We start from the raw sequence: 14654 nt of genomic DNA, 5'->3' as shown, positions 1-14654 counted from the left end.
CTAGATTGAATCCCCGAGCTGACAAGGTAAAAAATATGTCCTTCTGCCCCTGAACAAGGCAGTTAACCCACTGTTCCCTGGTAGGCCGTCATTGTAAATAAGAATTTATTCTTAATGGACTTGCCTAGTTAAATAAAGGTTACATTTTTTAATTCAAGTCTGTATGTGGTAGTAGCCTCTGTTAATGATGGCTGTTTAACAGTCTGATGGCCTTGAGATAGAAGCTGTTTTTCAGTCTCTCGGTCCCAGCTGTGATGCACCTGTACTGACCTCGCCTTCTGGATGATAGCGGGGTGAACAGGCAGTGGCTCGGGTGGTTGTTGTCTTTGATCTTTTTGGCCTTCCTGTGACATCGGGTGGTGTAGGTGTCCTGGAGGGCAGATAGTTTGCCCCCGGTGATGCGTGCAGACCGCACCACCCTCTTGAGAGCCTTGCGGTTATGGACGGTGCAGTTGCTGTACCAGGCGGTGATACAGCCCAACAGGATGCTCTCAATTGTGCATCTGTAAAAGTTTGAGGGTTTTAGGTGACAAGCCACATTTTTTTCGGCCTCCTGAGGTTGAAGAGGTGCTATTGCTCCTTCTTCACCACGCTGTCTGTGTGGATGGACTATTTCAGTTTGTCCGTTTTGTGTAATCAGAGGAGCTTAACTTTTCACTGTCCCGTCGATGTGGATAGGGGGATGCTCCTTCTGCTGTTTCCTGAAGTCCACAATCATCTCGTTTTGTTGACGTTGAGTGAGATGTTGTTTTCCTGACACCACACTCCGAGTGCTCTCACCTCCTCCCTGTAGGCTGTCTCGTCGTTGTTGGAAATCAAGCCCACTACTGTTGTGTCGTCTGCTAACTTGGTGATTGAGTTGGAGGTGTACATCGCCACGCATTCATGGGTGAACAGGGAGTACAGGAGGGGGCTGAGCACGCACCTTGTGGGGCCATAGTGTTGAGAATCAGCGAATTGGAGGTGTTTCCTACCTTCACAAGAGTACGCGCTTGATTTGGTTGGGCCTAATTGTGTTGCTGTCCTGGGGCTCTGGGGTCTGTTTGTTTGTGTTTGAACAGAGCCCCAGGACCAGCTTGCTTAGGGGACTCTTCTCCAGGTTCATATCTCTGTAGGTGATGGCTTTGTTATGGAAGGTTTGTGAATCACTTCCTTTTAGGTGGTTGTAGAATTTAATGGCTCTTTTCTGGATTTTGATTGTTAGCGGGTATCGGCCTAATTCTGCTCTGCATGCATTATTTGGTGTTTTACGTTGTACACAGAATATTTTTGTAGAATTCTTCATGCGGAGTCTCAATTTGGTGTTTGTCCCATTTTTGTGACAGACCTCACAACCATAAAGGGCAATGGGTTCTATAACTGATTCAAGTATTTTTGTTGTTGTTGTCAGATCCTAATTGATATGTCGAATTTTATGTTCCTTTTAATGCCATAGAAGACCCTTCTTGTTTTGTCTCTCGGCTCACAGCGTTGGTAGTTACCTGTGGCGCTGATGTTTAGGCCAAGGTATGTATAGTTTTTTGTGTGCTCTAGGGCAATGGTGTGTAGATGGAATTTGTAATTGTGGTCCTGGCAACTGGACCTTTTTTGGAACTGTCTCGGGTTAGACTGGCTGTGTGTGTCTGACTACACAACACCACTGATGCCAGCATCTGGCAAGGGACTAAACATCACACCCACTGGAAACCACATGGACCACACGTGTGTTGTCTCCAGCCCAAATATGGGTAATCCACATTCCCTTAGAGCAAGCGGTGTTCAGACGAGGCGTGATCAGAGAGCCCCCTAACTGCAGCTGACTGTGTGGTGCCAGGCCCCACTGTTGCAAAAGGAGCTATGTGGTAGCCTGGCACAGCCCTGGCACTCTACCCATTTCTCGCTTCTTTTTTTGGGCTCTGAATTTTGGAGTCTGCAAGTTGCCTAGCAACAGCTCTGAATCTTGGCACAGCGGCAGAACAAACAGCCAGCTGTCTCATACATACACACACACACACACACACACACACACACACACACACACACACGCGCTTCCATCTCTTTATTTCTTCCACCTAGCTGACAAACCACTCACTACTTACTCCTCAACCAACCTTGTTGAAAATGACATGTCAGAATGTCATATAAGGGACGTCTGTTTTAAATGATTTGAGCTCTGCCCAATGATGATTTTCCATCCTTGTTCTGAACCGATTGATTGACACACCATCTCTGGGCTCACATGCCAGGTTGGCATAGCTTGGAGCTGAGGGCACAAAATAAATGAAACAAAACGACTCGCCCACTCATCTAGCCTTGAAAGGTGTATTTTCTTTGTAGATCTACATATATGCAAATGTATAACCATCGATTTACGTCTCATTTTTACAGTATTACGAGATGTCATACGGCCTTAATATTGAAATGCACAAACAGGTGAGTACAACCCCCTTCCATTGTCATCTCTCTCCCTCCGTCCCTTTCTAGTCAATCTGGGTCTAGAGGAGTTATGTATGTATGTATGTATGTATGTATGTATGTATGTATGTATGTATGTATGTATGTATGTATGTATGTATGTATGTATGTATGTATGTATGTATGTATGTATGTATGTATGTATGTATGTATGTATGTATGTGTGGTGAAAATCTAGTGAACTGGCCTCCAGCACAAAATGCTAATCCGCCCATGGTGGACCCATGACACTATGCTGCTGTTGCATTAATAGGATCTGCAAACAGAATTCTTATTTCTAGACAGACAAGGGGAGAGATGTGCCCTTCCTAAAGCAGCTGGAACATCCTCTTTACTCCCCTCAAAAATCCTCTCTATTACCGCTGCTGACTTTACCCTCCTCCCTCCCTCTCTCCCTCTTTATTTATAACCTCCTCCTCCTCTCTCTCCCTCTTTCTCTATAACTTTCTCCTCCTCTAACTCCCTCTTTCTCTATAACCTTCTCCTCCTCTCTCTCTCTAACCTTTGTCTCTCTCTCTCTCATGCTCTTTCTCTCTCCTTCTCTGCCCATCTCTTTTAGTCTTTTCCTCCCTCTCTCCTGCAGGTATACAGTCCATGCTGCTGAATTTCACTTTAAATCAGGTCACTGCCTTCAGAGCGTCTGCTCTCTCCCTTCGTTTCGCCATCTCAATCGCTCTGCTTTTGACAAGCCACACATCACCCTCCTTCCTTCCTTCTCTCTTTCTTTCTCTCTAGCTCTTCTTTCTCCTCCTTATGCATCCTGCCTCACTGGCTGTCAATTCCTCAAACGCACAAGAGCCTCCCCTTTCATTTCACTCTCCCATTTTGTTCTCCCCTCTTTATCCTCTTTCTCTTGCTCTCATTTTCATTCTCTCTCTCCCTCCCACCGTGCTGCCCTTCTCTCCAATCTCCCTGGCTCCCTCTCTCCTGAAGATGACATTCAGTAGTTGGCGTTCTCTAACAAGAAATCATTGTTTTTCCCTGGGGAGGGAGCTGATGGATTTATGGAGGAGAGTGCTGAAGGGTGGGCGCTGCCTGTCTGCAGAATAGAGGGAAGCGGATGGAAGGGGGGGGGGACAAGAAGGAGAGGAAGAAGTGTGAAGGAGGATATGGGTGGGAGTTCACCACAGCATCAATAAATCACTTAGTAGAGAATGGTGTGGGGCTGTGTGGCCGGCCGGAGCGAGAGGAGAGAGGGAAACCGAACAGCAGAGGCTAGCTGTCAGCAAGACTAATGACCCCCAGTCATAATGATGTTGTCATCATGATCTCTGCATGCATATCATTACTGGTCTTAACAGGTTTGCTGGGGGCCACCACTAAGTTAATGAGGGGAGGGAGGGAGAGCTGTGTGGATCAGAGAGGCAAACGCCCATGGCTAAGCCCACTGACCCCCAGCAGGTAGGCATGCACACACAGATGCTGGCCATGAATATTTTAGCTAGGCTCCCTGGCAGTGTTTGGATTTGCATGGACCAGATGTGAGGAGCTGAAATATTTACCACACTGGCCCTCACAGCCAGCCCTGCTAAGGTTTTGGGGTGTGTGTTTTGCTTTGATGAGCACACACACAACCACAGTGTCCTGCCTCACACACTCGCCCTCTCTTTTTCTGCAGACGGAGATCGCCAAGCGCCTGAATGTGATCTGTGCCCAGCTCATCCCTTTCCTTTCACAGGAGGTGAGACACATACACACGGTCATGCATATTAACACATCAGTAACACGTTCAGTATCTCTGACATCCACCCACAGACTGGTGCACATGCATGCTCCTCGTAACAAGAAGTCCCAGTGTAACATTCAGACGTACAGTACCACTAGGAAGCAGACACGCACATTAACACAGATGCTGTGACACAGAGTCATGCAGTCCTATGATGGTAGTGATTGCCCATTTACTGCTTATCACTTAGTAACCATTTTTTCTCATGACTTTAATAAAAATATTATTATTTCATTCCAAGTCGTCGTCTAATCTCTATAGAGCGGTTGCCTATGCTGTCTGACAAAATCACTAGTAGTTCTTCAGCCAGCTGTGCAGGCCGACTGTCATCGTTTCTTTCCTGCTCATCAACTTGGAAAGAGTCCAGGATATGTTTTGCATTATTCTAAAGGACTACTGCAACACATAGCATGTTTTAGTTTCCCTTACAATACATTTGATTAGTAATAGTTACAGTAAATAAAACAGTCCTGTAACAGGTCATTTTTACAGAGTAAAACGTAAAAGAGAATGGTATCAACCTACAAGCCATGTGGTCAAAGTTTTAAAATGAACCACTGATAAATAGGCATAATATTAGCTCATCATTACACTATTGTTCTATATTAGATCAACCTCATCATTCAGTTAGGCCTCCTTTAAATTAGATAGTGAAGTAACTTGCACAAATATCGCCCATTCCATGCATTTGTCATTCATTCAGTGGTTTGGCATCGTTTGCGTCGCTGGATAGAGTCAAGGATATTGCATTATTCTAAAGGCCTGCTGCAACATGTAGCATATGTTCGTTTCTCTTACAATGCATGTTATTAGTAATACGGTTTTAGTAAATAAAACAGTCCCATAACAGCTTCTTTTTACAAAGTAAAACGTAAAAGAGAATGGTATTAACCCGCAAGGCCTGCGGTCAAATGATTTGCCGCTGATAAATGGGCATAACACAAACTTCTCATTAGACTATTGTCTTTCTAAATGAAATCAACCTCTTCACCCTCCTTATCATTCAGTTAGGCTTCATTTAAAAATGAATTGTGGGGTAAGGTGCACAATTATTGCCCATTCATCCATTTGTCATTCATTCAGTGAGGAGAGAGAGAGTGACCCATTATCGCCTGGCTGGGTACTAACGTCCTATATGGCCTGGCTGGGTACTAACGTCCTATATGGCCTGGCTGGGTACTAACGTCCTATATGGCCTGGCTGGGTACTAACGTCCTATATGGCCTGGCTGGGTACTAACGTCCTATATGGCCTGGCTGGGTACTAACGTCCTATATGGCCTGGCTGGGTACTAACGTCCTATATGGCCTGGCTTGGTACTAACGTCCTATATGGCCTGGCTGGGTACTAACGTCCTATATGGCCTGGCTGGGTACTAACGTCCTATATGGCCTGGCTGGGTACTAACGTCCTATATGGCCTGGCTGGGTACTAACGTCCTATATGGCCTGGCTGGGTACTAACGTCCTATATGGCCTGGCTGGGTACTAACGTCCTATATGGCCTGGCTGGGTACTAACGTCCTATAGTTAAGAATACCTGTGAAAAAAACGAGTAAAAAGGCTCAATACTTTTTCTGTTTGTGATTTCAAAATTCTGACAAATGAGCAGTGTAAAATACAAATATTTAGGAAGTCAGGGAAGGAGCTAGACAAGGATTTGTTTTTGGAGCATTTTTTTATTTATTTACAAATCAAATGTTAGTGGCTGTTGGCCTACGGTGGTTCTAGTGTTAACCGGTTCACATGCTGTTCCGGAACAGTATTGATCAATTTAGTTTTTGGTTCGGGGTCTGTTCCTAAAATAATGTAGTTATTTTCCAGTTTTCGGTTTTGTTCCCTGAACTGGTTCCAACCCGTGCTATATATATATACCACATTTTTTTCATTGAATGTATTTACATTTTGTTAAAATGCAGACTTTTATTTAAGTTTCCCCTCTCCCCATCTCACTGTTACCTTGGCTTGTCCCACAGCACCAACAACAGGTGGTCCAGGCCATGGAGCGCGCCAAGCAGGTGACTATGGGGGAGTTAAATGCGTCGATAGGGGTACGTGGACTCCCTCCTATACCTCATACAGTGTTTAACTCATCCTCTCATACATCTTCATTTTGGTTATTTTGTTTGTGCTTTCTGTGGGTAGTCAATTCCCCCTCCTCCCAGCATGCACACAGGTTCTCACACACACACGCACACACAGACAAATTGGTCACTTAGTGCAGGTCTGACTGGAACAGGCTGAGATGAGTGTTAGGAAATGGAGAGGGAGAAGAGAGAGGGATGAAAGATGACACTGTTTGTGTGTCTGCACAATGCTACTGCTGTGTGCCAAGAGACAACTCAATGGCCTCACCAAACCAGAGGACTTTCAAATTGCACATTGCATTGATTTTTATAGTCTGAGAAAAATATTTTAGTGTTATGTGAAGAAATACAATTATTATTTTCAACTGAAGATGATTAGAAAAAACAAAAAACAATTATTTGAGAGATTATGATTTTCTTGGCTCTTTTCACGTCATCTTTTTAACAATCATGCACTCCATGGATTGATTTTGTGACAGTCTTCGCTCTCCTAGGGAGACTCTCCTTCCCTCCACTCTCCCACCATCTTGGATGGCACCATGCATGGGCTCCTGCATCACTGGAGACAGACCTCTTTCTGTATACCTGTCCCCCTTCAGCCCCTGTACAGCCCACATCCAGTCCACCTCTAACCCTGCATTGTCCTCTCTCTCTCCTTCTCTCTCCTCCTTTCAGCAACAGCTGCAGGCGCAGCACCTCTCCCAGCATGTGGCCCAGGGTTTGCAGGGTCTGCACGGTATGCAAATGGGGCCCCATCCTGGGGGTCTCCCTCACCCTGGCCTGGCGCTGGGCGGAGGGTCCGGCCTCTTGGCTCTGTCTGGGGCCCTGGGGGCCCAGCTGGCTGCCAAGGAGGGCCACGAGAGGGCCCACCTGGAGGCTGCCGCTGCTGCAGCTGCCGCAGAGCACCACAGAGGTATGGGCTAGGACGGGGACAGGAAGGGGAGCAGGATAGAGAAGGACGGGACTGGTAGGGATGGATTAGACTGAAAATAATGAGATGTGTAGGGTTTGGTCTAGGCTGGGGCTTGGCTAGATTGTTGGAGCTGATTGGGTTGGGCTAATAATGTGTGAAATTGATAGTGATATGCTAAAGAAATAGACATTTCAAGAAAAGACCATGTGTGAGAATGGTGATAGTCATGTTGTATTGTGTTTGCTCTGTTTTGGCTGGCTGCGGGGACGCGGGGCGATGCTGCCCATCATGGACGTAGACCGTGAAGCTGGACCGGTGAGAACGGCTACACCCAAGTTCCCTACACCCAAGTACACTGCAATATAGTACACTTCACCATATTACACAATCTCAATCTCAATCTCCCTCACAGACACTGAGCCCCAGTCGATGCTGTGTGATTTTTACCATCACATTTAGCCAGGGTGGTTATGAAGTTGACATGGTTTATACAGTTCCTCTTGACTCATCATATTCCCTCCCTCAGAGCTCTATGTCCAACGGGGATAAGGGCCGTTCAGCAGACTACCTCAGCAACGGGAAGAAGAGGAGGGCAGACGAGAAGGAGTTCATGACGGACTATGTTAGTATGCTGCATCGCTGGAAAGTTGATTAGCAATATGTGTTTGTCACATTAATTCAGTAATTAGGTGGGTGTGTGCGCATGCGTGCACTGGCGGTTCTGGGGGGGGGGGGCAGTGCCCCTGTGACAACAATTTTGGACCCCCTTGTGGCCCCCCTAAATGTGGAGTATGAAATAATTTTTACATAACAAATTTTTGCTATCGTTCTTTTTTTACATCCGTTATTAGACAGTGGCAACAATGATGATTATGAACATGGTCTTTTGCCTGTTAATGCCTGCAATGCAGTGAAGAAAACGATCTGACAACAATAACGTCTAATGTAACTGGCCCCTCTAACAGTACAACTGGCCCCAGCTTGGCCCCCCCAGTTGAAATGGTCTAGAACCACCACTGCGTGTGTGCACATTTTTAACTAATATCCCACATTTTGATTGCAGGGCAGCGATGCGGATAAGAGTGATGATAATTTGGTGGTGGATGAGGTGAGTTGGCCTTTCTTTGCATCTCAGTTCAAATCCCCTAAATCACTCTGATAATTGACTGATTCAGATTGATGAGAGAAACACTATGGGGCCATGGCTGGCCCTACTACTGGCCCTACTAACTACTACACCCCCCCCCTCCAGGACCCCTCGTCCCCCCGCAGTGTCCACTCCTACTCGTCCAGAGAAAACGGCCTGGACAAGTTGCCCCCGTCTCGTAAAGACGCCCCTCCCCAGGCCAGCCCTGCGTCCCTGGCCTCCTCCAGCAGCCAAGTCTCCCCCTCCCGCAGCAAGGACCGGGAGCCACCGGTATGCTCAGCATCAGTCCATTACATGCTTTTATTGTGAGACAAACGCACAGCTTCATACAGTTATGCCCGGGGTAAGATGAGTGCTTGTATGTATGGTGAGGCATGCTCAGCCCACACACTTAGTTCCAGTGATGGTCCTTCCATTCAGCCTCACTCTGTGTCAAGGATGCTCACATCCCATGTGACCCTAGCCTTACTGAGTCTTAGTGAATTACTGCATTTCTACATGACCTCTCTACAGTATAGATAGATTCTAGATACATAGAACAGCAGTGATACAGAAGCCATCTGTTAAATATTCCATTCCAAATGGTTTCTCCATGTTGGGTGTCCTTCATGTAACTTCACAGCATTAGCACCTAGTGTCTCTCTGATAACTGTGGTGTGATGGAAGGATATCTCACATTCACGTCACACGATCTCTTCTCTCACACCTTCTCGTTCTCTTTCACACTTTTCAATCTTTACCTCCCTCCTCTCCCCATCTCGCTCTCTCTACTTCCCTCCACCTCTCCCCATCTCTCGCTCTGTCTCACTCTCTCTGTCTCTCTGTCTCTGTCTCAGAGGGAGAAGTCCAGTACCCCAGGTATGAAGCCAGGCACCCCCCACAGTTCCCAGGACTCGTCCACCCCCGGCCCCAGTGCACCCCCACAGTTCCGGCCCGTCCCTGGCAAACCTGGCGTTGACCCTCTGGGTAAAACCAAGAACATCATGGATCACATGTGTACTGAAGTTTTCAATAGGTTTTTTTAATATTAGCCTTGATCATTGATTATCAGATTTTATCTGAAGCAGCCTACAGTTTCCATCTGCATTCAGTATTTGAGTCCATGCATGAATCAAAATGGTAAACCATGTTCCAACCAGCTGAGCTATACAAAATGCCCTTGACATGGGTACCTGATGTGTTTGTGAGAGTTGTGTGGATTTTCAGCTGAGAGTTTGAGAGGTGACGGACTCTGACACTTTCATAATTGTGCTGTGTCAGTCTATTGCAATGCATCAATCTCCCCTCCCAGCAGCTCCCATTCAGTAGTCAAGTGGCTCCACACTGCTGTGTGGCAGACCAGCCAGCAGAGTGCAGTAGTGCTCTTGTGATGTTCTCGCTTCTGTGGCAGAGAGCTATGCGTTTGAGCCTGTTTGATGTGGAATCCTGCATAGAGGATCAGAGCTGGCTCCCAGGCTGGCTGTTTACACAGGGTCTCTGTCTTATCTAACAGTGTTAACTCTATCAGCCACACTAATGGGATTGGTAATCATGTCCTTTCCCAAGAAAATTAATACACCCAAGATGGGTAATAGAATGAGGATAGAAAAATGCAACTGGATCAATTCAACCTGATGTAATATAGATTTACATTTTAGTCATTTAGCAGAGGCTCTTATCCAGACAGACGGACGTAAGTGCATACCTTTTCATACTGGTCCCCCCATGGGAATCGTACCCACAAACCTGGCGTTGCAAGCGCCATGCTCTACCAACTGAGCCACACGTATAAGGGCTGACACTTTTTTGTTGTTGTTGATTATTGGAACAAAGCAATACAAACTTGTCTTGGTGTCTCCTCCATCTCTGTATTCATAGTTCTAAGGTAAACATCAGCTACTAGTCTCTGTTGGATTCTAGCTTTTTTTATATTTTATTATTACTTTTCTCTCCAATTTTGTGGTATCCAATTGGAAGTTACAGTCTGTCTCATTGCTGCAACTCCCATATGGACTCGGGAGAGGCAACGGTCAAGAGCCATGTGTCCTCCGAAACAGGACCCAACCAAGCCGCACTGCTTCTTGACACAATGCCCGCGTAACCCGGTAGCCAGCCGCACCAATGTGTCGGAGGACACCTGGTGACCGTGTCAGCGCCTGGCCCGCCACAGGAGTCGCTAGAGCACGATGGGACAAGGACATCCCTGCCGGCCAAACCCTCCCCTAACCCGGACGACGCTGGGCCAATTGTGCGCCATCCCATGGGTCTCCCGGTCACGGCCGGCTGCGACAGAGCCTGGACTCGAACCAGGACCTCAAGTGGCACAGCTAGCAACTGCGATGCAGTGCCTTTAGACCATTGCACCATTCGGGAGGCCCGGATTCTAGCTTTTGAAGGTTAATTTCCTTTGTCGCTTTATCGATTCTTAATCTTTTAAATCATTTTTATTTTATTTTTTACCTTGTTTTTCTCCCCAATTTGGTGGTATCCAATTGGTAGTTAGTCTTGTCTCATCGCTGCAACTCCCCACCGGGCTCGGGAGAGGCGAAGGTGGAGTTATGCGTCCTCTGAAACATGACCCGCCTAGCCGCACTCCTTAACACCCGCCAGCTTAACCCGGAAGCCAGCCGCACCAATGTGTCGGAGGAAACACCATTCAACTGTTGGCCGAGGTCCGCCTGCAGGCACCCGGCCCACCACAAGGAGCCGCTAGAGTGCGATGAGCCAAGTGAAGCCTCCTTCCCCCTCCCCCCCCCCCCGGCCAAACCCTCCCCTAACCCAGATGACGCTGGGCCAATTGAGTGCCACCCAATGGGACTCCCAATCACGGCCGGTTGTGATAGAGGCCGGGATCGAACCCGGGTTTGTAGTGACGCCTTAGACCGCTGCGCCACTCGGGAGGACCCCGATTCTTAATCTAATCTTTTCTCTCCTCTTTTCTCCTCCCCCCATCAGCTCTGGGTCTGAGGAACCCTCTGGCGGTGCAGGGAGCGTATCCCCCCGGGGCATTTAGCCTGCCCCCTCCAGGGGTCAATGGGGAGTTGGCGGGGGCAGCGGCAGCCTATGGGGCGGGGCTCCACCTGGTCTCGCCCCAGCTGAATGGCTCTGCAGCCGCCGCCGCTGCAGCCGGATATGGACGATCACCAGTGGTGAGAGAGGGATGGGGTAGTGATGGAGGGGAGGTAAACGGAAAGAGAGCGAGAGGGAAATGGAATATATATACACACACACACACACACACACACACACACACACACACACACACACACACACACAGTTGAAGTCGGAAGTTTACATACACCTTAGCCAAATACATTTAAACTCAGTTTTTCACAATTCCTGACATTTAATCCAAGTAAAAATTCCCTGTCTTAGGTCAGTTAGGATCACCACTTTATTTTAAGAATGTGAAATGTCAGAATAATAGTAGAGTGATTTATTTCAGCCTTTTATTTCTTTCATCACATTCCCAGTGAGTCAGAAGTTTACATACACTCAATTAGTATTTGGTACCATTGCCTTTAAATTGTTTAACTTGGGTCAAACGTTTCGGGTAGCCTTCCACAAGCTTCCCACAATAAGTTGGGTGAATTTTGTCCCATTCCTCCTGACAGAGCTGGTGTAACTGAGTTATGTTTGTTGGCCCCTTGCTCGCACACACTTTTTCAGTTCTGCCCACACATTTTCTATAGGATTGAGGTCAGGGCTTTGTAATGGCCACTCCAATACCTTGACTTTGTTGTCCTTAAGCCATTTTGTCACAATTTTGGAAGTAAGCTTGGGGTCATTGTCCATTTGGAAGACCCATTTGCGACCAAGCTTTAACTTCCTGACTGATGTTTTGAGATGTTGCTTCAATATATCCACATCATTTTCCTGCCTCCATGATGCCATCTATTTTGTGAAGTGCACCAGTCCCTCCTGCAGCAAAGCACCCCCACAACATGATGCTGCCAACCCCGTGCTTCACGGTTGGGATTGTGTTCTTCGGCTTGCAAGCCTCCCCCTTTTTCCTCCAAACATAACGATGGTCATTATGGCCAAATAGTTCTATTTTTGTTTCATCAGACCAGAGGACATTTCTCCAAAAGGTACGATCTTTGTCCCCATGTGCAGTTGCAAACCGTAGTCTGGCTTTTTTTATGGTGGTTTTGGTGCAGTGGCTTCTTCCTTGCAGAGCGGTCTTTCAGGTTATGTCGATATAGGACTCGTTTTACTGTGGATATATATATATATATATACTGCTCAAAAAAATAAAGGGAACACTTAAACAACACACCCTAGATCTGAATGAAAGAAATAATCTTATTAAATACTTTTTTCTTTACATAGTTGAATGTGCTGACAACAAAATCACACAAAAATAATTAATGGAAATCCAATTTATCAACCCATGGAGGTCTGGATTTGGAGTCACACTCAAAATTAAAGTGGAAAACCACACTACAGGCTGATCCAACTTTGATGTAATGTCCTTAAAACAAGTCAAAATGAGGCTCAGTAGTGTGTGTGGCCTCCACGTGCCTGTATGACCTCCCTACAACGCCTGGGCATGCTCCTGATGAGGTGGCGGATGATCTCCTGAGGGATCTCCTCCCAGACCTGGACTAAAGCATCCGCCAACTCCTGGACAGTCTGTGGTGCAACGTGGTTTTGGTGGATGGAGCGAGACATGATGTCCCAGATGTGCTCAATTGGATTCAGGTCTGGGGAACGGGCGGGCCAGTCCATAGCATCAATGCCTTCCTCTTGTAGGAACTGCTGACACACTCCAGCCACATGAGGTCTAGCATTGTCTTGCATTAGGAGGAACCCAGGGCCAACCGCACCAGCATATGGTCTCACAAGGGGTCTGAGGATCTCATCTCGGTACCTAATGGCAGTCAGGCTACCTCTGGCGAGCACATGGAGGGCTGTGCGGCCCCCCAAAGAAATGCCACCCACACCATGACTGACCCACCGCCAAACCGGTCATGCTGGAGGATGTTGCAGGCAGCAGAACGTTCTCCACGGCGTCTCCAGACTCTGTTACGTGCTCAGTGTGAACCTGCTTTCATCTGTGAAGAGCACAGGGCGCCAGTGGCGAATTTGCCTATCTTGGTGTTCTCTGGCAAATGCCAAATGTCCTGCACGGTGTTGGGCTGTAAGCACAACCCCCATCTGTGGACGTCGGGCCCTCATACCACCCTCATGGAGTCTGTTTCTGACCGTTTGAGCAGACACATGCACATTTGTGGCCTGCTGGAGGTCATTTTGCAGGGCTCTGGCAGTGCTCCTCCTGCTCCTCCTTACACAAAGGCGGAGGTTGCGGTCCTGCTGCTGGGTTGTTGCCCTCCTACGGCCTCCTCCACGTCTCCTGATGTACTGGCCTGTCTCCTGGTAGCGCCTCCATGCTCTGGACACTACGCTGACAGACACAGCAAACCTTCTTGCCACAGCTCGCATTGATGTGCCATCCTGGATGAGCTGCACTACCTGAGCCACTTGTGTGGGTTGTAGACTCCGTCTCATGCTACCACTAGAGTGAAAGCACCGCTAGCATTCAAAAGTGACCAAAACATCAGCCAGGAAGCATAGGAACTGAGAAGTGGTCTGTGGTCTCCACCTGCACAACCACTCCTTTATTGGGGGTGTCTTGCTTATTGCCTATAATTTCCACCTGTTGTCTATTCCATTTGCACAACATCATGTGAAATTTATTGTCAATCAGTGTTGCTTCCTAAGTGGACAGTTTGATTTCACAGAAGTGTGATTGACTTGGAGTTACATTGTGTTGTTTAAGTGTTCCCTTTATTTTTTTGAGCAGTGTATATATGTGTATATATATGTATATATATGTATATATATATATATATATATATATATATATTTACCTGTTTCCTCCATCTTCACAAGGTCCTTTGCTGTTGTTCTGGGATTGATTTGCACTTTTCGCACCAAAGTACGTTCATCTCTAGGAGACAGAATGCGTCTCCTTCCTGAGTGGTATGGTTGCTGCGTGGTCCCATGGTGTTTACTTGCCTACTATTGTTTGTACAGATGAACGTGGTACCTTCAGGTGTTTGGAAATTGATCCCAAGGATGAACCAGACTTTTGGAGGTCTACAATTATTTTTCTGAGGTCTTTGCTTGACATCATGGGGAAATCAAAAGATATCAGCCAAGAGGCACTGAGTTGGAAGGTAGGCCTTGAAATACATCCACAGGTACACCTCCAATGGACTCAAATGATGTCAATTAGCCTGTGAGAAGCTTCTAAAGCCATGACATCATTTTCTGGAATTGTCCAAGCTGTTTAAAGGCACAGTCAACTTAGTGTATGTAAACTTCTGACCCACTGGAATTGTGA

General features: G+C 47.0%; 1 protein-coding gene across 5 annotated transcripts in view; it reads left to right on the top strand.

Moving 5' to 3' along the window:
• LOC115192598 (transducin-like enhancer protein 1) overlaps nt 1-14654 on the top strand; it is a 49268-nt gene that overhangs the window by 23394 nt on the left and 11220 nt on the right. For 3 of the 5 annotated variants that reach the window (XM_029751280.1, XM_029751279.1, XM_029751278.1), the window contains 10 exons: nt 2368-2412; nt 4073-4135; nt 6156-6230; nt 6942-7179; nt 7433-7494; nt 7706-7801; nt 8243-8287; nt 8432-8596; nt 9163-9292; nt 11261-11454. In XM_029751280.1, coding sequence (XP_029607140.1) covers nt 2368-2412; nt 4073-4135; nt 6156-6230; nt 6942-7179; nt 7433-7494; nt 7706-7801; nt 8243-8287; nt 8432-8596; nt 9163-9292; nt 11261-11454 — 1113 coding nt within the window. The remainder of the gene's footprint in view (nt 1-2367; nt 2413-4072; nt 4136-6155; nt 6231-6941; nt 7180-7432; nt 7495-7705; nt 7802-8242; nt 8288-8431; nt 8597-9162; nt 9293-11260; nt 11455-14654) is intronic. The other 2 variants (XM_029751282.1, XM_029751281.1) reach the window with 2 other exon arrangements.

Source organism: Salmo trutta, chromosome 4, assembly GCF_901001165.1.
Source record: "Salmo trutta chromosome 4, fSalTru1.1, whole genome shotgun sequence".
In the NCBI taxonomy this organism is placed as follows: domain Eukaryota; kingdom Metazoa; phylum Chordata; class Actinopteri; order Salmoniformes; family Salmonidae; genus Salmo; species Salmo trutta.
Note: the sequence above shows the minus strand (reverse complement) of the source record. Positions and strands in the feature narration are given on the sequence as shown.